We start from the raw sequence: 25,004 nt of genomic DNA, 5'->3' as shown, positions 1-25,004 counted from the left end.
TGAATCAAGAGAGGAAAGGAGCCCACAATGACTGTTTGTATAGGGCTCTGAGCTCTGCACATACCGTTACTTATTGTAAGCTACAGTTCTGACATCTCAACACATGAGGTCAGTAAAGAACTATATTGAACAACATAACTTACTTGTATGTTATCGTTCTGATATAAGGAACATGATTGTGTTTTAACAATAGGTAATTTTTCACAGGTAAAAGCATATATCATCATCATCAACCTTTTATTATTAGACTCAAGGTCCATTTAAAAACATACAATACAAGAAATGGACAACACACACATAAATAAGAATAAAAACATAACAACCAATTATAAAAGGCACTTATACCAATGCCTCCAAAGGTATGACTGGTAGCGTACTGCGCTATAACTTGGGTTCGACAGCAGCATTATGACTTCATTCTTTGAGTTATTCAGGCGACAGATAAATCTGTACATAAGGTTCCTCAATAAAGCTTGTAAGGTGTTAACTCCTGCATTCACAAATAGCTCACTTGCCCTACTCCACCTAGGTCTTTTAAGTAAGATCCTAAAACAATCGTTGTAAGCAACTTGTAGTCTATGCATACTTGATTTTTTGAACTTACCCCATAAGGGGGCAGTATACAGGGGAGTGCAATATGCTCTAAAGAGACATATTTTAACATGATCAGAACACATATGAAATTTTCACTGTCTTAAAATGTCGTCATCGTCAGACATTTTATCTGTTATAAAGTGCCCGAGGTAGCCTACTTAACTTTATAACAAACGCAAAGCTTTTCCCCAGAAAGATATACTCATATACTTTGAAAGATATTTACCACATATATTGTGGACACATGTACACAATATATGTGGTGAATAAACTACCAATTGCAAAAACTAGCCCGTTTTACTCGCAAGAAAATGCGTAGGCTACTTCTCAATTGGGTAGAACGATTACAAAAAAAATCTGAAACTGAAACATGTATTTTATGAACCATATAATCTAAATGTCTCTGCTGCCATTGCAAAAGTAACTCACCTCCAGCAATTCATTAAGTTAAGTTTCCAGATATGGCCTGTAAGCGATTAATTTGAGTAGAGTTATTAGGTTATTGAAGGAAAATGTGGATTCAAAAAATATTTGAATCCAATTAACCCATCAATCTTGATGTGTTAATTGATTGGTAGCACTAGCTTGTCCTTCCATGATTAGTAGGCCTATGTTCCTGCAATACCGGAGGCTGCCATTCCAGGACCGCAGTTCTGGGACGCGATGGCCGATAGGCCTACAACGTTTGCCATTCGAAAAACACAGTCACGGAAAATAATAACTAAAAAGGCACGACAAAACAAATGCAAAGCCACAACAAAATAATTGAACCATCTTACTTATACCTTAAACACAACCATCACTTAGGCCTACCTAAATACCTAAACCATATCCATCTTAACTCTAAACTAAACCATCTAGTAATAAGTAATAGTAATAGTTTTTTGTTATTTTTTTTCTCTGAAGCACTTTGAGATTCTTGAATATAAAGTGCATTATAAATAAAATGTATTATTATTATTATTATCTCTAACCTGATACCTAAACTAAACCATCTCTAACGTAATACCTAAACTAAACCATCTCTAATCTAATAGCCTACCTAAACTAAACCATCTCTAGCCTAATATGTAGTAAACGTAACCATGTAACCAGCTAAAATGACTTATTTATCATTGTAATGTAGACCTTAAACGTATTTTGAAACATCATGTAAGGGATAATGCCCGACGAGGTGTCCATTATGTAAGGGATAATGCCCGACGAGGTGTCCATTATGTAAGGGATAATGCCCGACGAGGTGTCCATTATGTGATAATAACCTTGCCTTCGCAGGCGTCTTAAAGACTTTAAAAATAATTAAAGCTGCAAGCAGCATTTTATGGGTGCCAAGCCTAAAGCCAACCAATAAGACCCTGTCAGACCATTAAGACCCTGACAGACTATTAAGACCCTGACAAAGACCATTAAGACCTTTTTTATTTGCGTACGCTTGACAACACTTGAATAGTCTCTGCTTGGATCTGGTGATGGGCAAACAAATTTTCATGACTGTATGTCAAAAGGCTGAGGATTTATAAGTCTGTAAAGTCTTAATTTGATTACCTTAGCACCCCCTATCATCTTATTTTGATGAACTTTAACCTGGTTAACCTTGACCTCTGCTTCTTTATACCAAGTTTGGTGATGATTGACTCAAGTTAACCCTGCCTTTAGTCAACTATCATTGATGTGGCTAATTTTGACGTCCAGACGCCATTTTCTTACAGGTTCTTGGACAAAGGTCTACAGAATTTCATGTAGCCTAGGTCAGAGCTATAGAGAGAGAGAGTTGCGACACTTCCATTGGACTCTGTTGTAGCGCCTACTTCCGGGGTATGGAGCCTCGAATAGTTCCAAACAACCATTTTACGGCGTAGGAGACCGTTCATTTCCATTGCTGGCCGCCGAGTAACTTCTGAGGTAAATTGATTAAATAGCTACCTCTTTTGAATTGTCAACTGTCTATATTGTATCAGAGGCCCTTTATGATGCATATACTGATCTTTATTTGTAAATGCACAGTGTAATTATATATATATTTATCTTGGTAGACAACCGATTGCTTGCTAGTTTGTTAGCTCAACTTCACCATCTGTGAAGGTATCTCCAGGGGTAAATTGATTAAATAGCTACCTCTTTTGAATTGTCAACTGTCTATATTGTATCAGGACCTAAATGATGCATATATTGATATTTATTTGTATATGCACAGCGTGATTATATATATTTTTATCTTGGTAGACGACTGATTGCCTGCTAGTTTGTTAGCTCGACTGCACCATGTGATGGTATCTACACCAACAATTACAAAGTTCAGTACTAGTGAATCTAACTTTTATTTAGTTAGTTATTTATGTTGGATTACTAGGATAATTTAGGTTGATTTAAGGACGGGTTTTATGATGCGATAGCTAGTAGAAATAACTGTTTGTTTAATTATATCCTGCAAAGGGATATAAGGGCTTCAGCACATGAAGCCCTACAGATGCCGCCGATTCAACAATGCTGATTATGATGGGCGGTCAATTTAACCTGCATGGCTTTTTCGTTTTAACTTCTTGTTGACTGAATTGTTTCTCTTTCTTAGTGCAAAATTGATTCTCTTTCTTAGTGCCAAATTGATTCTTTTTTGTTTTGCAATAGCCCTCTCTGCTCTCCTTCTCATTAATTTTTCCTTTTCTAGTTGCCTTATTAGGTCCTCCACAGTCGCCCCATCAGTCCCTGGCAGTCTGGTCCCTGGAGCAGCTGGCCCTGGCAAAAGTTATTCCTTCACTGTTGACCCCTGACTGACTGGCCCTCGGCACACAAATCCCTGGATCACCCGCCACTGGATCACCTGCCACTGGATCACCTGCCCCTGAATCACCTGCCCCTGGCAATTTGGCCTCTTGATTGCTCTCTCTGTCTCCTGTGATGTCCTTTTCAACGCTCTTGAAATCCACCTAAATTTCTCCCTCAATCTCTGTAACAATTACAAGGTAATGTTGCTGTTATATGTATTTTGCCTTTGCATTTGCAACTACTGTCATCTCCAATGTAAGAAAATGAATTAAAGCAAAACATTTCTGTAATGTGAATTAAATCATCTGCCACAATCAGAAACCAATACAATTTATAAATGGATCTACCGGCAATTGTTAATTGGGTAGAAATGTGTCGATTATCTACATTGTGTGCAAATCCTCAGAGAATCTCTGCCTTCTGTTTTTTTTTTAAACTGAATGAACAAATATGAATTATGTAATCTCATTAGGAGTGTAGTCTATCCTTGAATTACATGAAATGGGGAATATTGTTAGCTGCATGGATCATACCGAAGTTTAATTTGGCGCAATATGTGTGGTCCGTTGCACTTGGTTCCGGAGGCACCCTCACAGAAGGGGGTTTCCTCCTCTTCGGTTTAGGGCGATGGATGAAAACTGTTGGGCCTGCATCGGGCCTCAACTTCAACATCCTATCTACTTTTGTGGCTTTGAATTGGTCATTTTCAAAGTGTACCTTTAGGTAGGCTTTAATATCAGTTTCCATTGCACTTCAAATATCATTGGAAAGTCATAATTCTCTACACTTAGAATTATTATGCCCTTTGAAATGCTAGCAAGTGATCTGAACATTACGTTACATAGTTTTTGACTGTTGCTGACTGTCAAGTTTTGACGGCTGACCATTGCCATCCATTTCTCCCTGCGCTCTTGGTCCTTGGGGAAGCCGTGATAACCCTTCTCGGACCGATTGGATCATCCAAATGCTGCACAGCCAACCATGGTATGACCATTGATCTATAAAATGTTAGTTGTAACCAATGAACCATGACACCATTGAAGATCACAGAGCGGGTAACAACTGTTCCTCAACCACTTATGCCCCGACTTTTGAGAATAGGTTAGAGGTCAGAGTTCATGACCAAACGAGGATCCTCCCTCCTAAACCCATTTTGAATTTGCTAGGGCTATTCTAAGTATTGTAATGGCATAAAGTATAGTATATTTGCAACGTTATATGTTAATGGTTTGCCCTAAGTATATAGTGTTCCCTGCTGTGTCCATTGTTGAATCTGTTCACACAATCGCAATCACTTGTTCTTGTCACACTAATTGTTTAATAAAAAAAAATAAAATTTCATTCATCCAAGCGTAATGAGTTGTTATTCTTTAATATATTTGATACTTTGTGTGGCTTATATCTTTAAATGATCATGGTAGAACATCTTGAATACTTTGATTTCAACAAGGATGTAAGGTAAAAGTTAAGGTTAGGCCAGTATGCTAACACGAACGTGAAGCTTTCCCTCCAAAACTTAAAAACGTATCTAAGTAATAGTACTTGTAGATAGCTTTCAGTTGCCCCCCTACCGCTCTAAATGTAAAACTGACATTTACAAATATGCAATAATGCAATAATAGTCATACAAATACTGATTTTTTCATTCATATTTACTAGAGCTGTCAAGCGATTAAAATATTTAATCGTGATTAATCGCATTAATGTCATAGTTAACTCTAATTAATCGCGATTAATCTCAAATTATTTTTCTATGCTAAATATGCCTTGATTTTTTTGTCCCATAATTCTTCTCATTTTAATTCTCTTATCAACATGGTGAAGTGCATCGGCTTGCCTTGTGCAAATGATTTTTTATTGATAACAACATCGGCATATACACTGATCAAAACAGGACGATATAAAAAAAGAGCCTATAGTGCAATTAAACGACTGCTTTGAACAAATGTCATTTGAACATAGCAGTCAGGCTACTGCTTCTTTGTTTTGAGCCAAAGAAAAAATAATAATAATTGCGTTAATCGCGCGATAATTTTTTTTAACGCTGTTAAATTTGGTTTGCCCTGGGTCTGGACGGTCAGCCACAGCACGGACGTCATTCCAGATCCTCCTGGCCAGCCGCAGAACCCCCCCCTGCATTATGTATGCGTCCATGTGAGGCAGCATGGAGACACAGGAGTCCAGGAGTTGTCCACAGCATTTCCTCTCTAGATCCGTAGGCATCTCCTTGCATTTGGTGCAAATGCACCAGGCTGGCTGCTGTGGGTCACTTGGACCAGGCTGTTGTGGGTCAGATGTGGGATGAGGGATGGACATGGCCAGGAGGTCAAAGATGAGGGATGGTTCCCGTTCCAAACACAGCTCCAGCAGATGGTGGGAAGCTTCTAGGTTCAGGTTTCTGATTCGAACCTGGCCAGGAAATGTACAATTACTTATTACACATTTATACTGAAAATTGGCTCGCCTGATTTTTTTTTGTTAAAAGTATGACATGAAATAAACATACCTGCTCATTTGTGATTCGTTGAATCCTGATTGTTTCCACACGGGCCATGTCCTCTTGCCCTATCGTGTCAAGACCTCTCCGACCACGACCTCGTCCCCTTCCTCTGCCCCTGCCTCTGCCCCTAGGCTGCCTGCCTCTAGCAGCAGAACGTCCGCTGACCCTACATATCCCACGTCCTGTGCTGCTAGGACCTGGGTCGTAATCGACGACGCTGAAGTTGGCATCCGATTCGCAGCATCCGATTCGGCTTGAAAACCACTTAGAATCTTCAAATCGGTCCTGATTGAAAACCACTACACCTAGACTCTTCAAATCTGGACTACATTATCACAGTGAGGCTATACATTATGTAAAACATAGTTTCATATTTGTGAAACCTTTACCCTATTTGTGAAAATGCAATACAGGCTTATTTGAATGTTTTTTAGGGGTCCAGAGCGCATTGCATTTTCACAAATAGGTTAAAGGTTTCACAAATCTGAAACTATGTTTTACATAATGTATAGCCTCACTGTGATAATTTAGTCCAGATTTGAAGAGTCTAGGTGTAGTGGTTTTTAATCAGGATCAGTTCTAATGCGGTCTGGACCCCTAAAAAGCATTAAAATGTGCCTTCATTGCATTTTCACAAATAGGGTAAAGGTTTCACAAATCTGAAACTATGTTTTACATAATCTATAGCCTCACTGTGTTAATTTAGTCTAGATTTGAAGAGTCTAGGTGTAGTGGTTTTCAATCAGGACCCGTTCTAATGCAGTCTGGACCCCTAAAAAGCATTAAAATGAGCCTGTATTGCATTTTCACAAATAGAAAAAAGGTTTCACAAATCTGTAACTATGTTTATTATAATGTATAGCCTCACTGTGATAATTTAGTCCAGATTTGAAGAGTCTAGGTGTAGTGGTTTTCAATCAGGACCGATTTAAAGTGGACCAGCTGCTGAATCGGATGCTGCGAATCGGATGCCAACTTCAGCGTCGTCCTTAGCGCAATTGCAATGATTTTAAGATAACATACATGGTATGTCTGTGAGTAAGATGTTGATGCTATGTACTTATGTAGCTATCAGCACTAATGTTTAATTACCTCGGAATCGGACATGGTGTTTCGTCTTCCTATCAATGTAACTGAATTGTAACTGAATTCACATGAACGCGCATAACTGACGTTCGGTGGGAGGAGCTACAGCAGGTAGCGTGGCAGGGAGAGGCAGGAGAGCACGCGACGGAATCTCAACGGCTGTTTTCTCCAAAATCGCCCACCCTAGCTTTAACGCCGTTAATAACGCGTTTAACTGACAGCTCTAATATTTACCATTTAATATTGAAATCTCTGCTGTCGTCCTATAGAATAACATTGAAAGCGCGGCGTGTTTGGAACTATTGAGGCTTACATGAACCACGTGACAACCACGTGACCACCCTGTCGGCGAGATCATAGCGTGTCGCAACTCTCTCTCTCTATAGCTCTGGCCTAGGTGAAAGGGCTCAGAAGACACGTCCGTCCAAAGTCCGCATTCTTTGTTAATTGATATAGCTCCCTCTATCGCCGATCTGGGTACAATTTGGAGAGGTTGCATTTTCAGTTCATTGTTGTACCGCTCCCTATAGCCCGATGTGGATGGAATTTGGAGGGTTTCTTCTTGACCCATATCTTTGATTACAACAAGTTATGATGATGGTTTAAGTTCACCTTACTTTTTGGCATCAAGTTAATTTTGAACGATTTTGAGCCTCTTGCGGCCATGTTGTTTTGTCAATCAACTTAATTTTACTTGAGCAGTTGGACCTTTGGTGCCCAACATCCACTAATTTGGTCCCGCTCAAATCAAACATTTGTCTATGAATTGTGGTGATTTCAGTCACCGGCCACGCCCATTTCGATGCCACACACTAATTGGAAATATGTTGAGCCTATATTGTTAAGAATTTGATTCTGACCAACTTGTGTATTGGACTCAAGTTCATAGGAGTCCATTTTAATGTTGATGTAAGCATTTAAGTCTTTACCCGTTTTAAACCACATCTTGTTTAGAAGTCAATGGCTCCTGGGTGCTTTAATCTTTATTGTACAGACTCCCCTTAATGTCAGATTGAAGATATTAATCCTAAGATGTTATTTGCAAAATGATTTTTGTCTAAGTGAAAATACCTAGGATCCTTAGGGAATTGAGTGTTTTTATCAATGTTCAAGATAGTCATAAGTCAATCCAAATAAAGTCATAGGTTCTTGAGGCATATTTGTTCAACATGAGGATGTGCATGTGTGAACAAGGTTTCATGACTTTACATCAAAGCGGTTATGAGATATGTTTGTTCCAAGTTTGCATTTTTGGACTGTTGCTATAGCGCCACCTTTGGGCCAATCAGTGTAATATTTGCTCTTTGTTAATCTTGAGTCAGCCTCTACAGCTGTATTAAGTTTCATAAAAAGCGTGCGAGTGGTTTAGGCTGTGTATGTCAAACGTGGCGGAATAATAATAATAAAACTAACAATTACAATAGGTTGACTTCGCACTTTGTGCTTGGCACCCTAAAAATAAACAGTGTCTTGATTGCGGTGCTGCGGTGCAGTCCTGATATTAGAGATACGTCCGGTATTGCAGGAACGCCATTAATAGGCAATACAAAGATATGATTATTGCTACAATGTCCAAATCGGAGAAACGAAACTGAAGGTGAGGCATTAGGAATATGAAACTTAGTCGAGTCTTTATAAACCCACAGCATCACTGCTGCTGATATGGAGAAGTTAAGATTCTCACGGTGTGGCACAGATCCATCATCCTGCTCTTTAGAGACTTTAGATCGAAGTAAGTTCAAATGTAGGCTATTTTATTGTGTTTATTATGCTTTTTTTTATTGTGTTTTATTGTGTTTATTATGCTTGTGTTTATTAGGCTGCAAATTTTAAATGCTATTATTTATTCCGCAGAAGCCGTTCGATATGGACATTAAAATCACTCTTCTTGGCGGGGAGTCTCATTCCCTCACCGTGAATCCAGGGACCACCGTGGGCTCGCTGAAACACATCATCCTTCAAAGCTTTAAACTCTCCACGGATAAGCTTTGGTTCGACAAAGAAGGACAGAAAATAAATCTCAATGATGACTCGAGATCTTTGAGTGCCTATGGTGTGCCGGCCGGCGCCAATATCTTGATGCTGCTCAAGAATCCCATGAGTGAGCCCACCACCATCGATATTTTTCTGAGAACGTTCGAGGGCAAGAGTCGCACCTACACCATCCGACCTGGAGAAACGGTGGCCGCCTTTAAGCTCAAGGTTCAACAGCGGGAAGGAATGGCCGTGGACCAACAAAGGCTGGTCTATGAAGGCCATCAGTTGGACGGCGAGAGTCGTACACTGGAGTCCTATAATGTGAGCGCGGGGAGCACCATCTACCTAAACGGACGGCTGAGAGGCGGCAAGGACTCGGGAGAAGACAACTAAAGAGTGGAGGCCAGTTGGCACGCAGGTGCGAAGTCTTAGTTTAGTCCCTTATTGCAAGTTAACTTTCACAATTATTACAGGTTCATAAAGAGAGTTGCCTTAAAATGACTGGACTGCCTGAAGTTTAGGATTTGGTCAAATATAATTTATTATAGGTTTGAGCTAGACCTTTTTCCGCCTGTAGGCAGACAAGGCGGTTTAAATGTCACTGTTTATGCCACTTTTTTGTTCACACTGTCTTAATCGACTGAATAACTTATACATTGAATAAACAATATTGTATTTGAAATCACATTGATATTCTGTGTCAAAAGTATTCTCCATTTACAAGATTCTTTCTTTACTTTTTATATTTTTGTAAGCTGTAATTTGACAATACTTGTTGTTCTCCACAATACAAACTAGCATTGTAATTAAACAAATAACACAACAGCACAGGACAATCCACAACCACAGAGTGACATTTATATAGCCAGACATAAAAGTTTGTCAAGGTCCAAGAAAGTAATTATAGAGTTGATAAGGAATACATTTAACAGCATATATCCCAGCTAACCCAGCATATCATTGTTAAATTATTAAACAGGACCAAGTGTACGATTTCAAACAAAGGTTGTAATTGAAAGCCAAACTGCGTTGAATATGCTATAGGGGAACAAAAGGCTACAATTCAATACACTAAACCCAGATTCAACTTAAGTAAGAGTCTGCTTTTCCAAAAATAGAAAAGGTTTTTTGAATACAACAACCAAATTACGGTTAACAGAGAATAGAAAGTAAACAATGTGGGGATAGACAGCTACGTTCTAGAAGAGATTATCGCCACGAACTATGTGGGCAAATTAGACACACGACAAACACCCACACAAACATTAAACCTGTTCTACAACTCAGCCCTCCTCTAATTCAGCAGAACGACCCACAATAAAAACGGCCCATGGAGGAAAGATATACAAGGTTAAAATAATTACCTTTCTCGACTTGGATACACTACACTCCCCCAGTTAGAGCGATGCAGGTGACTGACATCGATATTTATAATCCAACTAACACATTATTTACAATGATAACCAAATCTACCCCACCTGTCTCTCAGGTGTGTCTCATAGGCTACAGAATCTAAGACACAGGTAAGGCGCCCGCCCCTTTTTTATAGATTATTCCCCTTTGCTTGACCTTAAAATACTATTCAAATTCATTATATTCAAATTAAACCCAAAATATATATTCAAATATCAGCATTTAGCCTTCATAATGTAGGCAGGTAGACCAAATGTGAACAAGCCCTCTTTGTGTATAACGCACCGGCTATCAAGGATACTGACCTATCCTTGATTGGTTCTTTGGTACTTTGGAACACCTAGGGCCTCTACGAATAGTTAAATCTCCTCACCTTTATGCCTCCTATCCATGGGTGGATTACTGCACGGGCACACCGGGCCCCACATTTTGCTAAGAGTGGGGCCCAGGGCCCCACTCTTATAGTAACCGAAGTAGACTGAGCCGCCCCACAAGTTACTTACAGTGGGGCCCAGGGCCCCACAAGTTACTAACAGTGGGGCCCAGGGCCCCAGCGTTAGTAACTTTTAATGTTGCATTGTCGAAGCAATCAGTAGAGAAATACAAAAATTCAAGCGAAAACAGCAATAGTAGGCCTATTACTACTGAGTAAATAAATTAATAAAAAGATCACTAGGGGGCACTATTTCAGTTTGTGAATTTGAGACCATTCACTAACAAGTCACTGTCATTTAAACATTGAGCAACGGCGAACTCTAAGTGGAGCGTTGAAGCAATGAATTTTTTTATTCAGTTCAGATCATTTAACAAGCCTGGAGATGATGCAACCCCAAAAGGACTGCTACGAATTATACTCGATTGTGGACTGCAATCTATGTTTCCAAATGTGTATGTAGCGCTACGGCTTTTTCCGACTCTGCCCGTCAGTAATTGCGAAGGGGAGCGGTCATTCTCTCTTCTGTCCAGGATAAAAAATGAACTGAGGACGAAAATGTCACAAAAACGCCTCAAGGCACTTTCTCTCATGGCAATTGAGAGCGACCTTACCAATGCACTGGAGTTTGATGATATCGTGGAGGATTTTGCACGGAACAGAGCCCGGAAAAAATGCATTTCATAGGTGAAATGCATTACTGTCAATTAATGTAAGGAACTGTTCGTATTGAGTTGCTTTAAGTCGTTTTTATTTGTGGTTGAAAGCGGTGCATTCGAAATTCGTTCAAATCGCCAGAAATTGCATCGATTATGTATTTTTTTTATCCTGTTTTGGTTAAGTAAAGATGCATTTATTTGTAATAATTATTGTGAGGTTGCCTTTCCTGTGCTACAAATCCTGCTGAGTTGCAGGTATAGTCCAATGATTTATTATCGCCAATAAGTGTGTGTGTATTCTGGGTGCGTGTGTTTATGTTGGAAGGGGGGGGGGGGGGGGCTGCGGAGTCCATGTGCCCAGGCGCCCGATATGTCATAATCCGTCTATGCTCCTATCCTTAACCTTTGTGGAAAACGTCATCGGTTAATGAGAGATGAAAAGGTGCTTCCTTTCGTACATAGGAAAAGACAGCACTGTTTAAAATGAATTAGATCAACTTTTCCTAACCGACGTCATTGCGCGACGGGGAGTATTGCAGACCTCTAGCGTCTCTAGCGTGGAACTACAGTTTTCCGAAGTTTGACTGCACAAGCGCTCTTTCGATCAATTGCGTTCTTGTCGTATTGATTTCAATCAGGTTGTCGCCAACAGTGGGAATCACTTAGGTTGTATTTGGCCAACGGCAATATTTTAGGCCACTTGGATCCCAATTCACATGTGAAAAAAAGAGGCTAAATTGATGTGGATGTTGAAATTAACTGCCCTAGTCTTTCTTAAATGTGTGCATTTGTCTGAAAAAGTCTGCATTTGATTTTCTTACGTGTATATTGTGTGCTTAATAACCAGCAACACATGATTTCATTTTGATTCAAATGATAGGCTATGTTTCTGGAATTGGTAGACATTATTATCAATTGTATTTTCTTCTCTTCTTTTGCCTTAACGCGTCTATCATGCGTCTTCGCGTAGAGTCAGTAAACTTCGTCGGTGGCATGTTGCTTTAAATATTGCCACCGTAAAGGGTTATGGGATACCACTATCTCCTTTCCTTTCGTAAAGGTTGCTCAGGAGCAACCGATGCTAAAGGAGGTTTGAAGGATGCATCGAGGCTCCTTTCCTAAGCTTTTTTTGAATCCTAACTACCTTTCCTCCAAGTACTTCCGGGGCATTTCCATAGGAAAGGACCTTTCCTACGCTAAAAATTAAATTCGTAGAGGCCCCTGGCAAGATATCAAGCAACCACATGTCACACCTGTTCCTGATCAAGTAGAGAAGTAAAGAAAGGTGGTGGAGTAGCCCTGATATCTAATTCTAAGCTTAATTTAAAGCCAAAGAATAGATATATATTCAGATCCTTTGAGGTGCTCGCGTTCGGCTCCTCAGTTCCCCGACAAGCGAAACGAGTTCCAGACTATTTCGTTTTAGCTGTAGTATACCGTCCCCCAGGACCGTATTCACTTTTTTGTTGATGAGTTTTCTGATTTTGCAGCTGATCTGGCTACATAGTCAGGCAATATTTTGCTTATTGGGGATTTCAACATTCATGTGAATAACCCATCTGATGCCCTCGCAGGGGCTTTTCTGTCCATAACAGATACACTTGGCTTCAAACAGCTCGTCCAGCACCCAACCCACATCGGTGGAAACACGCTGGACCTCGTTTTGACCCGCGGTCTTGACATTTCACAGCTAGTGGTCTATCCCTACACTTCAGCTTTATCAGACCATTTTTTGCTGACTTTCCAGGTGGTGGTATCCTGCCCCTGCAACAATCAGCAGGCTACTTTCAGCTGTCGCTGCATCACCCCAGCTGCAACCATTACAGCTATGGCAGATAAGTTACCCCGTTCACTTGCTCCTCTTTGTAACTATATCCTGAGACAGTAAAAGTCCTAAAACATAGACCATTGAAATTCATCACCAAAGGTATAGCGCAGACAGTCAGCCAGACTCAGACAGATTGGGACATGGGGGACGTCAGGGACAGCCTAAGGAGAGAAAAAAGTCCAGTGATGAGGAGACTGATGAGGCAGGTCTGACCCAGAAAGATAGTACTCGGAGAGAACAGGGAGAAAGGAGGTATCCTACGAGACAGGCAAAGGTGAAAATATAGATTATTTCTACAAAGTGGCTTAGGATGTACCTAAAACACTTAGAGAGGTTATGGACTCTAAGAAGTCAAAAATTTGGGCTGACGCAATGAAAGAGGAGATTGAAACTCTTTGACAGAGAATGAAACTTTCATACTGCACCACTGCCAAGAGGCAAACAAGCAGTGGAGGTCGCTGGGTATATGCAGTGAAAGAGAGCCCAGATGGATCTGAGACTTGTAAAGGCAGTTATGTTGCAAAGGGGTATGGTGAAGTGGAAGGGATTGACTATGAAGAGACATTTTCACCGACACCCAACAGGACCTCTGTCGAAGCATTGATGCAGGTGGCTGTACAAGAGGATCTTACCCTACACCAAATGGATGTGAAGACTGCTTACCCCCATACTATATCCGCCAACAGCGCCAGTGATCCGCCCACAGGTAGTTGGATTGTAAAACGCATGAAAATATAAATGACGGATCTTAATTTATATTCCTTGGCAAGTGACCATGGTATTAGCGGTATAATGCCCTTCGAGGTGTCAAAAACATGTTTGATTCATCGTAATTAAAGGGGACTACTTTTTGAGGGAGAGGAACTCAAACAGAGTATACATTTAATAGGCATGCAATACGAATAAGAAAAAGCATAATTATTAAAGTATTTGAATTGTTTTATTATGTTGGAAAGCAAGAAGTAGAATAAATGATATGTCTTATTAAAAGGGTTTGTGCAAGCAACCGCACAACAACCCATGATGGCGGTGTCACACTAAATTTGTACCGGCTGCAAAATTTGTACCGGGCGCGTCATCCATACGTAATCCACTCCAAATCTGCCTGGCAACAGATGATCGCTTCGTCCGTTGCCTGGCAACGGACGATCGCGTCGAATGACGTGAACATTCGCGAACCTTCTATCTAGCGATCCGTTATCTGTATTGTGCTATTTCGTCCTTGACCTGCTTTAAACACTCAGTTTACTTTCTAAATTTGATTAAACAATTAAATACAATACAAATATAAAGTAAAAACAAGTGTTATCTGTAATGATATCAACATCAGTTATTAGACCGTCACACGGAGCATGCGCAGTTGGAGTGGCGCGCTGCATGTTGATGTCTGTTCCAAGATACATCGTGTGTTTATTAAGGAACCCAACAAAACATTACATTATCTAGCGATCCGTTAACTGTATTATGTTATTTCGTCTTTGGCAACATGAGCGCAAATGTTTTTTGAAACCTGCCACGGACGACGCGATCATCTGCTGACAGGCAGGTTTGGAATGGATTACGTATGGATGACGCGCCCGGTACAAATTTGGCAGCCGGTACAAATTTAGTGTGACAGCGGCTCTTGTCGCTCTCTCGTCTCTTTCTGCCAACGACATGCGCATAGAGTGGGGAGTGACGTAGAGTGACGTAGACTGATAATCCCTCTGTTAAAATGTCGCTGCACTTAACGAGCGACATTCATACACGCTTGGTCATGCTTTTGCATCGATTAAACCAACAATAATGACGCAGGGAAACTAAGAACAAAACATTAAACCAACAATAATGACGTAGGGAAACTAGGAACAAGACATTAGTTCCAGCACTTGCAGCACATTAACACATTCTAATTACACATTACAAATGGGTTCAGTTACATTATATTAACATTTTAACCTTTTAACCCATCATGAATTATATCTATTTATTTATAACATGAAATTTAAGTATTGATTATTAAGTGTGCATAATGAAAGAAAACTTATTTATGAAACGTCACTTACATAAGGGATAATGCTCTACAAGGTGTCCATTATATGATAATAACCTCGCCTTCGCAGGCGTCTTAAAGACTTTAAAAACAAAAATAAACAGGGTCTTGATTGAGGTGCGGCCCTGATATTAGAGATTCGTCCGGTATTGCAGTAGAGTACCAAAGTGAAAACGTCACGTTGTCCTGGCAACTGGATTTTCAGTTCTAAACAACCGAACGACAGACGGCGTTTTCCATTGTTTCCATGCGTCGTTTCGTTCAAAATGAAAATAAATCAATTTCAAGAGGGGAAAATCACTACTATCGAAGCATGTCGAGGCGTTCATGTATTCCCCTGGGGTATTAAAAGGAAAAAATTCCACGACGCAAGTTAATTATTTTTTTTATATGAAGACAATCTATTCTCAATATCAATTACATCATTGGTAAAGCAACCTCGCAAATCAATTCCCAAAAAAAAAAAATCGTTCCTTTTCAATAAAACGTTCATGTGGCATAGGATTTGCCTTTGTTCATTTGGTTTGTTTAGAACCGAAAACCGGTTGCTATGGAAACGTGACGTCACACTTTAGTACTCTATTAATAGGCAATACAAATGTATGATTCTTGCTACATACAAATCGGAGAAACGAAACTGAAGGTAACCAAAGGCATTAGGAATATGAAACTTAGTCGAGTCTTTATAAACCCGAAGGGATAATGCTCGACGAGGTGTCCATTGTATGATAATAACCTCGCCTTCGCAGGCGTCTGAAAGACCATAAAAACAAAAATAAACAGGGTCTTGATTGCGGTGCGGTCCTGATATTAGAGATTCGTCCGGTATTGCAGCAATAATTGCAAGAGGGGAAAATAACTATCAATCGAAGCATGTCGAGGTGTTCATGTATTCCCCTGGGGTAGTAAAAGGAAAAGTTTACACGACTTAAGTTAAGTTATTTTTTTCATATGAAGCCAGTCTATTCTCAATATTAATTACATCATTGGTAAAGCAACTCGCAAATCAATTTGCAAAAAAAATCGTTTCTTTTCTATAAAACGTTTGTGTGGCATTGGATTTCCCCTTGTTCATTTGGTTTGTTTAGAAGCGAAAACCGGTTGCTATGGAAACGTGACGTCACACTTTAGTCCTCTATTAATAGGCAATACAAATGTATGATTCTTGGAACAATGTCCAAATCGGAGAAACGAAACTGAAGGTAACAAAAGGCATTAGGAATATGAAACTTAGTATCATGCCGTCGCAGTCCACCGCCCAGACTCCCCCATCCGCCAACACCCGCATGGGGATAAGGGAGGGACGAAGGATGTACACGTGCCGTTCACCGGGCTGTGCGTGATTGACAGTGGTCTGCCGATGACAAGAATGTGATTGGAATGTACGTCAGCCGAGAGCAACCAATAGGTTTAAAGCTAAATGGTCCCGCCCCCAGGAAAGTTTTTTTTTTCTTCAGACTTGACTGTCAGGAGTTTCAAAACATATGCGCGACAGAACACTGCCAATATTCACGTGACTCAAAGCTTGCGCCTGTGTGGTAAAATCTCTGAAAAGTCAATGCTGAAAAGTAAGTTCTGAAAAAATACGTTGCAATGGCGTAAACGTACACCTTTACAAGTTTTTAAAACTAAATATACAACCTTTCAAAACTTATTTCTCAATGTATGAACACCTGTTTGCAGAATCCCAGTGCCAGATTTGAAACTCTGCAAATGCGCTGGTGAAATTGTTTGAACTTTGAAAATGTGTTGGTGAAAATGATGAAGAAGATAAAATAGAACACAAAATCATGTTTACAGATGTTTGAATTTTTGTTTGAATTTTTTTCAGGTTATAATCTCTTTTTTCAGTGTTGCAAAACCTTTTTTACAAGGTGTTGAGTTTTTTAAAAGGAAAAATGTACACAATGTAAGTTAAGTTTTTTTTTTTATATGAAGACAATCTGTTCTCAATATCAAGTACATCATTGGACAAGAAAACTCGCAAATCAATTCGCAAAAAAAAATCTTTCCTTTTCTATAAAACGTCCATGTGGCATAGGATTTGCCTTTGTTCATTTGGTTTGTTTAGAACCGAAAACCGGTTGCTATGGAAACGTGACGTCACACTTTAGTACTCTATTAATAGGCAATACAAATGTATGATTCTTTCTATGTCCAAATCGGAGAAACGAAACTGAAGGTAATCAAAGGCATTAGGAATATGAAACTTAGTCAAGTCTTTATAAACCCACAGCATCACTGCTGCTGATATTGAGAAGTTAAGATTATCACGGAGTCGCACAGATCCATCATCCTGCTCTTTAGAGACTTTAGAGGGAAGTAAGTTCAAATGTAGGCTATTTGATTGTGTTCATTATGCCAAGTAGGGCTGCAAATTTTAAATGCTTTTATTTATTCCGCAGAAGCCGCTCGATATGGACATTACAATCACCCTTCTTGGCGGGGAGTCTCATCTCCTCACCGTGGATCCAGGGACCACCGTGGGCTCGCTGAAACGCCTCATCCTTCAAAGCTTTAAACTCTCCCCGGATAAGCTTTCGTACGACAAAGAAGGACAGAAAATAAATCTCAATGATGAGTCGAGATCTATAAGTGCCTATGGTGTGCCGGCCGGCGCCAATATCTTGATGCTGCTCAAGGAGCCCATGAATGAGCCCACCACCATCAATATTATTCTGAAAACGTTGAGGGGCCAGAGTCACACCTACACCGTCCGACCTGGGGAGACGGTGGCCAGCTTTAAGCTCAAGGTTCAACAGCGGGAAAGAGTGGCCGTGGACCAACAAAGGCTGGTCTATGAATGCCATCAGTTGAACGACGAGAGTCGTACACTGGAGTCCTATAATGTGAGAGCGGGGAGCACCATCTACCAAAAGGAAGGGCTGAGAGGCGGCAAGGACTCGGGAGAAGACGCCTTAAGAGAGGAGGCCAAGTCCAGCTAGACCATCAGAAGAAGCATAGCCTGAAGTTGAAATATCACTGTTTATGCCACTTTTTTGTTCACACTGTTTTAATCAACTGAATAACTTATACATTGAATAAACGAGTGTTTTAAAAAAACAACAACATTGTTAAAATTATAATAGTCAACAGGACCAAGTATTTCAAATAAAGGTTGTAATTTAAATTGAAAGCCAAACTGCGTTGAATATGTTTATACTATGGGCACAAGATGCTGCTATTCGATACACTAAACCCAGATTCAACTTGAGCAAGAGACTGCTTCTCCAAAAAAAGAAAAGGTTTATGAATACAACAACTTAATAAACGGTCAATAGAGAAAAGAAAGTGAACAATGTGGGGATAGACTGAAGTACGTTCTAGAAGAGATTATCGCCACAAACTATGTGGGCAAATTAGACACACCAAGAAACACACCATATTCAAACAAACATTGAACCTGTTCTACAGTACAAATGTACCTACTCAAATTCAGCAGAACGACCCACAAGCCACCGATCCATGATGTTTGTATTTTGAACGGTTCATTTCACTCTTTGTTAGATTCTACTTTGTTAGTCAGGTCTTTGACATGAAAATCCTGTTATTGGAATGGACGCTAACTACCTAGGTAACACAGGCTAACTGAAGAGACATGACTCAAAACGCAGGTTTGCATTAGACAAATTGAACAAAATTCTTAGGCTTATTTAGGCTACATTTTGATTCACTTTTAATTAAGAAAACATTTAGAAAACAACTGTACTCATAACTTTGCAACGTAGATGAAGGTGTTTTGAGAAATACTTTTTTTTGTGCAATCCTCCCGCGGACCACTTGGGGGCGCTCGCGGACCACTGGTGGTCCACGGACCACACTTTGAGTATCCCTGGATTAAACCAACAATAATGTACTAGGGAAACTAGGAACAAAACATTAAAGTTTTGACGTAGGGAAACTAGGAAAAAAAAATAGTTCCAGCACTTGCAGCACATTAACACATTCTAATTACACATTACAAATGGGTTCAGTTACATTATATTAACATTTTAACCTTTTAACCCAACATGAATTATTATCTATTTGTTTATAACATGAAATTGAAGTATTGATTATTAAGTGTGCATAATGAAAGAAAACTTATTTATGAAACGTCACTTAGGCCTACATAATGGAAAATGCTCGCCTTCGCAGGCGTCTTAAAGACTTTAAAAACAAAAATAAACAGGGTCTTGATTGCGGTGCGGTCCTGATATTAGAGATTCGTCCGGAATTGCAGTAATAATTTCGAGAGGGGAAAATCACTACCAATCGAAACATGTCGAAGTGTTCATGTATTCCCCTGGGGTAGTAAAAGGAAAAGTTTACATTACTTAAGTTAAAGGCATACTGTACGATTTCCAGTGATATGCACTTTTTAATATGTTGTTGAAATTGGTTTTTACATCCTGACAGCAATAAATAACTTATGGGCAATGAAAAATAAGCGAAAAAAAAACGAAATCTGTATCGGCTGTAAACCTGTTAAAATGCTTACCAATCGGAGACATTGTACCTGAATCTAAATAACCAATCACAAGCCTGCGCGTTCTCTCCCCTCTGTGTACGAGACTGAGCCGAACTGAGCGCGTTCACGGAGGGCAAAGAAAGCGTTGTTGTCATAGTAGTTCATGACGGTGGACTAGACCTAGTGAGCCTACAACGTCAACACGATGGAAGAAAAAAAACAGAAGTTACCGTTACTTGCCCCGGTTCATCCTTTTAAAAAGGCATGAAAAAGAAAGACAGAAACTGAAAAGGCAGCAACAAAAAAGAAGTTGGAGACTGCTCGAGGAAAAACGAGAATAAATATTGGATTAGCTTTTCAGCGATGGCGACAGCTGAGGGAGTTGAATGGCCTGAAAAGTGACGCAATGGTTGCCGTTGAAGTAAGCCGTAAGCAGCAGCAGCGCTCGTGCACGGCTCTGTGTCGAAGGGTGGGGGCAGGGAGTCCTGAAGGGTGGGGGAGGAGTTCAACGGAACTCCGAAGAGAAGCTAATTTCAAATCATGCTAGCTCTCTCACATCGTACAGTATAGCTTTAAGTTTATTTTCTTCATATGAAGACAATCTATTCTCAATATTAAATACATCATTGGTAAAGCAACTCGCAAATCAATTCGCAAAAAAAATCGTTCCTTTTCTATAAAACGTTTGTGTGGCATAGGATTTCCCCTTGTTAATTTGGTTTGTTTTGAACCAAAAACCGGTTGATATGGAAACGTGACGTCACACTTTAGTACTCTATTAATAGGCAATACAAATGTATGATTCTTGCTACAATGTCCAAATCGGAGAAACGAAACTGAAGGTAACCAAAGGCATCAGGAATATGAAACTTAGTCGAGTCTTTGTAAACCCACAGCATCACTGCTGCTGATATGGAGAAGTTAAGATTATCACGGAGTCGCACAGATCCATCATCCTGCTCTTTAGAGACTTTAGAGGGAAGTAAGTTCAAATGTAGGCTATTTGATTGTGTTCATTATGTCAAGTAGGGCTGCAAATTTTAAATGCTTTTATTTATTCCGCAGAAGCCGCTCGATATGGACATTACAATCACTCTTCTTGACGGGGAGTCTCATCCCCTCACCGTGGATCCAGGGACCACCGTGGGCTCGCTGAAACACCTCATCCTTCAAAGCTTTAAACTCTCCCCGGATAAGCTTTCGTACGACATAGAAGGACAGAAAATAAATCTCAATGACGACACGAGATCTTTAAGTGCCTATGGTGTGCCGGCCGGCGCCAATATCTTGATGCTGCTCAAGGAGCACAGGAGTGAGCCCACCGACATCGTTATTATCCTGAGAATGGAAAACGGCCAGATTCACAACTACACCGTCCGACCTCGGGAGACGGTGGCTGGCTTTAAGCTCAAGGTTCAACAGCGGGAAGGATTGGCCGTGGACTTACAAAGTCTGATGTATGAAGGCCATCGGTTGAACTGCGAGAGTCGTACAATGGAGTCCTGTAATGTGAGAGCGGGGGGCATCATCTTCCTAAGCAGCCGGCTGAGAGGCGGATGGAAAGCCTCCAGCTAGACCATTTTCATCTTATATAGGCAGAAAAAGGCATAGCCTGAAGCTTAAATGTCGCTATTTATGCCACTTTTTTGTTCAAACTGTTTTAATCAACTGAATAACTTATAGGCATTGATTCAACAATTGTTAAATTGTTTAAAAAATACAATTACAGTAAATAGGACCAGGTGTACGATTTCAAATAAAGGTTGTAATTTAAATTCAAAGCCAAACTACGTGTTTATAATATGGGAAGAAGGTAAACAAGCAGTGGGAGGTCGCTGCGTGTAGTGAAAGAGAGCCCAGATGGATCTGAGACTTGTAAAGGCAGTTATGTTGCAAAGGGGTATGGTCAAGTGGAAGGGATTGACTATGAAGAGACATTTTCACCGACACCCAACAGGACCTCTGTCGAAGCATTGATGCAGGTGGCTGTACAAGAAGATCTTACCCTACACCAAATGGATGTGAAGACTGCTTACCATGGCTGCTTACCCCCATGCTATATCCGCCAACAGCGCCAGAGATCCGCCCACAAAGCTACTTCCGTTTTGCGTTTCTCACTTGCGTTGCAGACCGTTAAAAAAGGTATTTCGACAGTCTGTAACGCAAGTTCGCCCGTTCCCTAACCGCCCCTGGGTGTATGTGTACGTGTATATGTTAATGATTATATGGTAATGATTTTATTTTCAGAGATAATTAGGATTTTTTTGCTAGTATACAAGCACTTGGAATAGGGGGTGGCCACAGTGACCCAGGCCACGGCCCCTTTGTCCTCATTGGCTAATAAAATACATACTAATACAATTTGTATAGAGTGTATGCATAGAACTCTTGCTTCGTGTTTGGTTGGAAAATCTCGGAGAAAGACATTTTCAGAGAAGGGGGAGGGGTCATCCTCATTGCCTGAGCCATTGCCCCTCATAAAGTCTGTGCATGTCCATGCTATTATAATTATTGTGGGTGTATGTATTAGTGTGTATATGATTGGCATATGCATTTGCCTGAGAAAATGATTGCCCAGGCCGACACTTTACACAGATTGAACTCTGGCAGACGTCCAACTAAAGAGAAATCATGGGCCCTTCTCATTCCGAAGCGTCTGCGTATATCGAACCAGGGACTACAACCAAGAGTCATATCAGGTTTTAATATCGCAGGTAGCAATTTCCTGTGTATCACTAAAAGGTTGCCCAGGTGTTATCAATAGGTGCATGCTTGTCTAAATGTGGATGTATCTAAGATCAATCAATCAATCAATATCCTTTATTTAACCAGGTAAAATTCATTGAGATTAAAATCTCTTTTTCAAGAATGACCTGGCCAAGAAGGCAGCACCATGATATAATAAGAACAATCAACCACAATTCTCATACACCACATTCAACGTCAGGTAAAGTACAAGATGTTCGGTTTGTGTGTTTATTGTTTTAAGAAGAATGATGTTGGGATTCACCATTTAAGCAGGCATCGGAGGATTCTAGTTGAAAGCAAATTGTCCCCAGCTGTTCTCAGCAGACACTTTAAATGTAGAGCATTTTAGGAATAAGTTCAACCTCAACAAACCACCCACAAACAGCTTGACATTTTGTACACCAATATTGAATTTATTACAAAATATTAAATAACCCAACTTTACACTGTACAAGATACAACAAAGTTTACAGCTTTTTTGGCTATTTACAAAAAAAGTATAGTCTTTATATCAAAGAGAATATAATCTAAAAAGGCATGTTTCAATCACTGTAAGCTTATTGTATAATAAGGCAAAAAACTCCAACCAGGTTGTATGTACACTTTCAAGAAAAAGTTCTAGAATAAGCAAATATTATCTCCGCGGCACATACCTTGGAGGCTACCCCAAAAGACCTAGCTTAAAACCCCAGGGTCTTCGATCATAGAAAATAACATACAGCTCCCCAGCTAATGAGTTTGCGGCCTGAGAGACTGCAGCAGTAGTTAAAAGACATGCACCGGTAGGTCTGTGGCCCCTAGAAAATGTGTGACTGTATAGGCATACCGTTTATTTCCAGAGGTTGAATGTAAACCAGTTATTCACCTCACCTGGTGCATTCTTAGAGCTTCCGTATTTTCACTGTGTGGGTGGTGGATTTGAGGGTAGTTGATATAGTGAATGTGAGGAAAGTGAATGTCAGGGTATTGAATGAGGGGGGTGGAATTGAGGGCAGTGGATGTGAGTGTAACATATATGATGGTTGTGGATGTGAGTATAGTGAGTTTGAGGGGTTTTCATGCTAGTTTAAAGATGTAAGGGTAGTGAATGTTGGAAGAATGACTGTAAGGGGAGTTGATGTGAGGGTAGTGGATGTGAGGGTAGTGACTGTAAGGGTAGTGGATGTGAGGGTAGTGACTGTGAGGGTAGTGGATGTGAGGGTAGTGGATGTGAGGGTAGTCGATGTGTGGGTAGTGACTGTGTGGTTTGTGGATGTAAGGGTAATGGATGTGTGGGTTGTGACTGTGAAGGGGGATGTGAGGGGAGTGACTGTGAGGGTGATGGATGTGCGTCAAATGAATGTGAGGGTTGTGGATGTGAGGGTAGTGACTGTCAGGATGGTGGATGTGCGTCTAATGAATGTGAGGGTGGTGGATGTGCGTCTACTGAATGTGAGGGTTGTGGATGTGAGGGTAGTGGCTGTCAGGGTGGTGGATGTGTGTCAAATGAATGTGAGGGTAGTGGATGTGAGGGGAGTGACTGTGAGGGTGATGGATGTGCGTCAAATGAATGTGAGGGTAGTGGATGTGAGGGTAGTGACTGTCAGGGTGGTGGATGTGCATCCAATGAATGTGAGGGTTGTGGATGTGAGGGTCGTAAAACCGGGGTAGTGTAGGACATTTGTTTCTTGATGAATGCATTCTCTTGGCATTTGTGAGCGTTTGGTTATGGTATGTGAGCTTATTTGGTGTGTGTGTGTGTGTGTGTGTGTGTGTGTGTGTGTGTGTGTGTGTGTGTGTGTGTGTGTGTGTGTGTGTGTGTGTGTATGCGTCCGTGTGTGCGTCTGCATGTGTGTGTTGTGTGTAAGCCTACTGCAGGGGAGCATGTCCTCTGGGTGCCACATTTCTCTGCACTACTTTACAACAGTCCAGGTTTGGCATTAACTAGTGTTACCATAGCAGCCCACACTCGTCTACAGCAGAAGGCATTGCTCCCTTGGTCAGCCAACATCACTTCCCCCCACTACCCCTTATCCTGTGCTTCCCACTGTGTCCTCAAAGCAATGGTCACATACCCGACTGTCGAAGTTGAACATTTGGTGTTCTCTTTCAATATCTAGACACAGCACGTTTTCGAAGATGCACGTCGCGACACAGTGACACGACACAGATCTTCGCAGAGCTGCCTGCATTTATACTTCCATGTCGAAGTAACATCTACACAAGCCTAACCCTAACCCTAACCCAAATCTGGAAACAGAATCCCTGTCCCATTGAAAATATGTTAAAAAACAAATGCCTTTTGCAATGTTTTGCAAAAGGCAGTCAAATGTAATGCGGAAAACTGTAAGAGTTTCCCAACCATTTAATTGGGCCGGATGTAATCCTTTTATTCTTGCGCCTGGCTGTTGAAAATAAAATAAAAAAACGACGTCCCTTTCCCGTTCGTCCAATCAGCAATTAGTTTACGTGAAGCTCCGCAGAAACAGGGGGAGCTTTGCTATCCTCTGGAAGAAGGACTGCATCTCTTTGCACACCTGTT

At 40.6% G+C, this 25,004-nt stretch overlaps 3 protein-coding genes across 9 annotated transcripts; all 3 read left to right on the top strand.

Moving 5' to 3' along the window:
- Positions 1 to 8,554: 8,554 nt before the first annotated feature.
- LOC115549647 (polyubiquitin) lies at positions 8,555 to 9,605 on the top strand. Of its 3 annotated transcripts, none has more exons than XM_030364969.1 (2): positions 8,555 to 8,648; positions 8,796 to 9,605. In XM_030364969.1, exon 2 carries the CDS (start codon positions 8,810 to 8,812, stop codon positions 9,311 to 9,313), a length of 504 nt encoding a protein of 167 aa, XP_030220829.1. In that variant the 5' UTR covers positions 8,555 to 8,648; positions 8,796 to 8,809; the 3' UTR covers positions 9,314 to 9,605. The 3 variants fall into 3 exon arrangements, with proteins under 3 accessions (XP_030220829.1, XP_030220828.1, XP_030220830.1); XM_030364968.1 differs by having other exon boundaries at positions 8,565 to 8,675; positions 8,798 to 9,605; XM_030364970.1 differs by having other exon boundaries at positions 8,621 to 8,687; positions 8,798 to 9,605.
- Positions 9,606 to 13,193: 3,588 nt separating this feature from the next.
- LOC115549610 (ubiquitin-NEDD8-like protein RUB2) lies at positions 13,194 to 18,605 on the top strand. 3 transcript variants are annotated; one of them, XM_030364908.1, is made up of 2 exons: positions 13,194 to 13,959; positions 17,691 to 18,605. In XM_030364908.1, exon 2 carries the CDS (start codon positions 17,703 to 17,705, stop codon positions 18,228 to 18,230), a length of 528 nt encoding a protein of 175 aa, XP_030220768.1. In that variant the 5' UTR covers positions 13,194 to 13,959; positions 17,691 to 17,702; the 3' UTR covers positions 18,231 to 18,605. The 3 variants fall into 3 exon arrangements, with proteins under 3 accessions (XP_030220768.1, XP_030220767.1, XP_030220769.1); XM_030364907.1 differs by lacking the exon at positions 13,194 to 13,959 and adding an exon at positions 17,499 to 17,607 and having other exon boundaries at positions 17,691 to 18,427; XM_030364909.1 differs by lacking the exon at positions 13,194 to 13,959 and adding an exon at positions 17,532 to 17,598 and having other exon boundaries at positions 17,690 to 18,605.
- A 1,501-nt stretch (positions 18,606 to 20,106) lies between these two features.
- LOC115549306 (2'-5'-oligoadenylate synthase-like protein 1) lies at positions 20,107 to 22,102 on the top strand. 3 transcript variants are annotated; one of them, XM_030364446.1, is made up of 2 exons: positions 20,107 to 20,156; positions 20,801 to 22,102. In XM_030364446.1, exons 1-2 carry the CDS (start codon positions 20,142 to 20,144, stop codon positions 21,308 to 21,310), a joined length of 525 nt encoding a protein of 174 aa, XP_030220306.1. In that variant the 5' UTR covers positions 20,107 to 20,141; the 3' UTR covers positions 21,311 to 22,102. The 3 variants fall into 3 exon arrangements, with proteins under 3 accessions (XP_030220306.1, XP_030220305.1, XP_030220307.1); XM_030364445.1 differs by lacking the exon at positions 20,107 to 20,156 and adding an exon at positions 20,357 to 20,577; XM_030364447.1 differs by lacking the exon at positions 20,107 to 20,156 and adding an exon at positions 20,471 to 20,717.
- Positions 22,103 to 25,004: the final 2,902 nt, after the last annotated feature.

This window comes from Gadus morhua, chromosome 8 (assembly GCF_902167405.1).
Source record: "Gadus morhua chromosome 8, gadMor3.0, whole genome shotgun sequence".
NCBI lineage: Eukaryota > Metazoa > Chordata > Actinopteri > Gadiformes > Gadidae > Gadus > Gadus morhua.
The sequence above is the reverse complement of the archived record's forward strand: the minus strand, read 5'-3'. Positions and strand labels throughout refer to the sequence as shown.

Bases quoted from the DNA above. Each gene is read 5' to 3' on its own strand.
- LOC115549647 (XM_030364969.1), top strand. From the start codon at position 8,810: ATGGACATTAAAATCACTCTTCTTGGCGGGGAGTCTCATTCCCTCACC.
- LOC115549610 (XM_030364908.1), top strand. From the start codon at position 17,703: ATGGACATTACAATCACCCTTCTTGGCGGGGAGTCTCATCTCCTCACC.
- LOC115549306 (XM_030364445.1), top strand. From the start codon at position 20,530: ATGTATGATTCTTGCTACAATGTCCAAATCGGAGAAACGAAACTGAAG. The intron at 20,578-20,800 runs GTAACCAAAGGC...TTTATTCCGCAG, and splicing joins TCGGAGAAACGAAACTGAAG to AAGCCGCTCGATATGGACAT.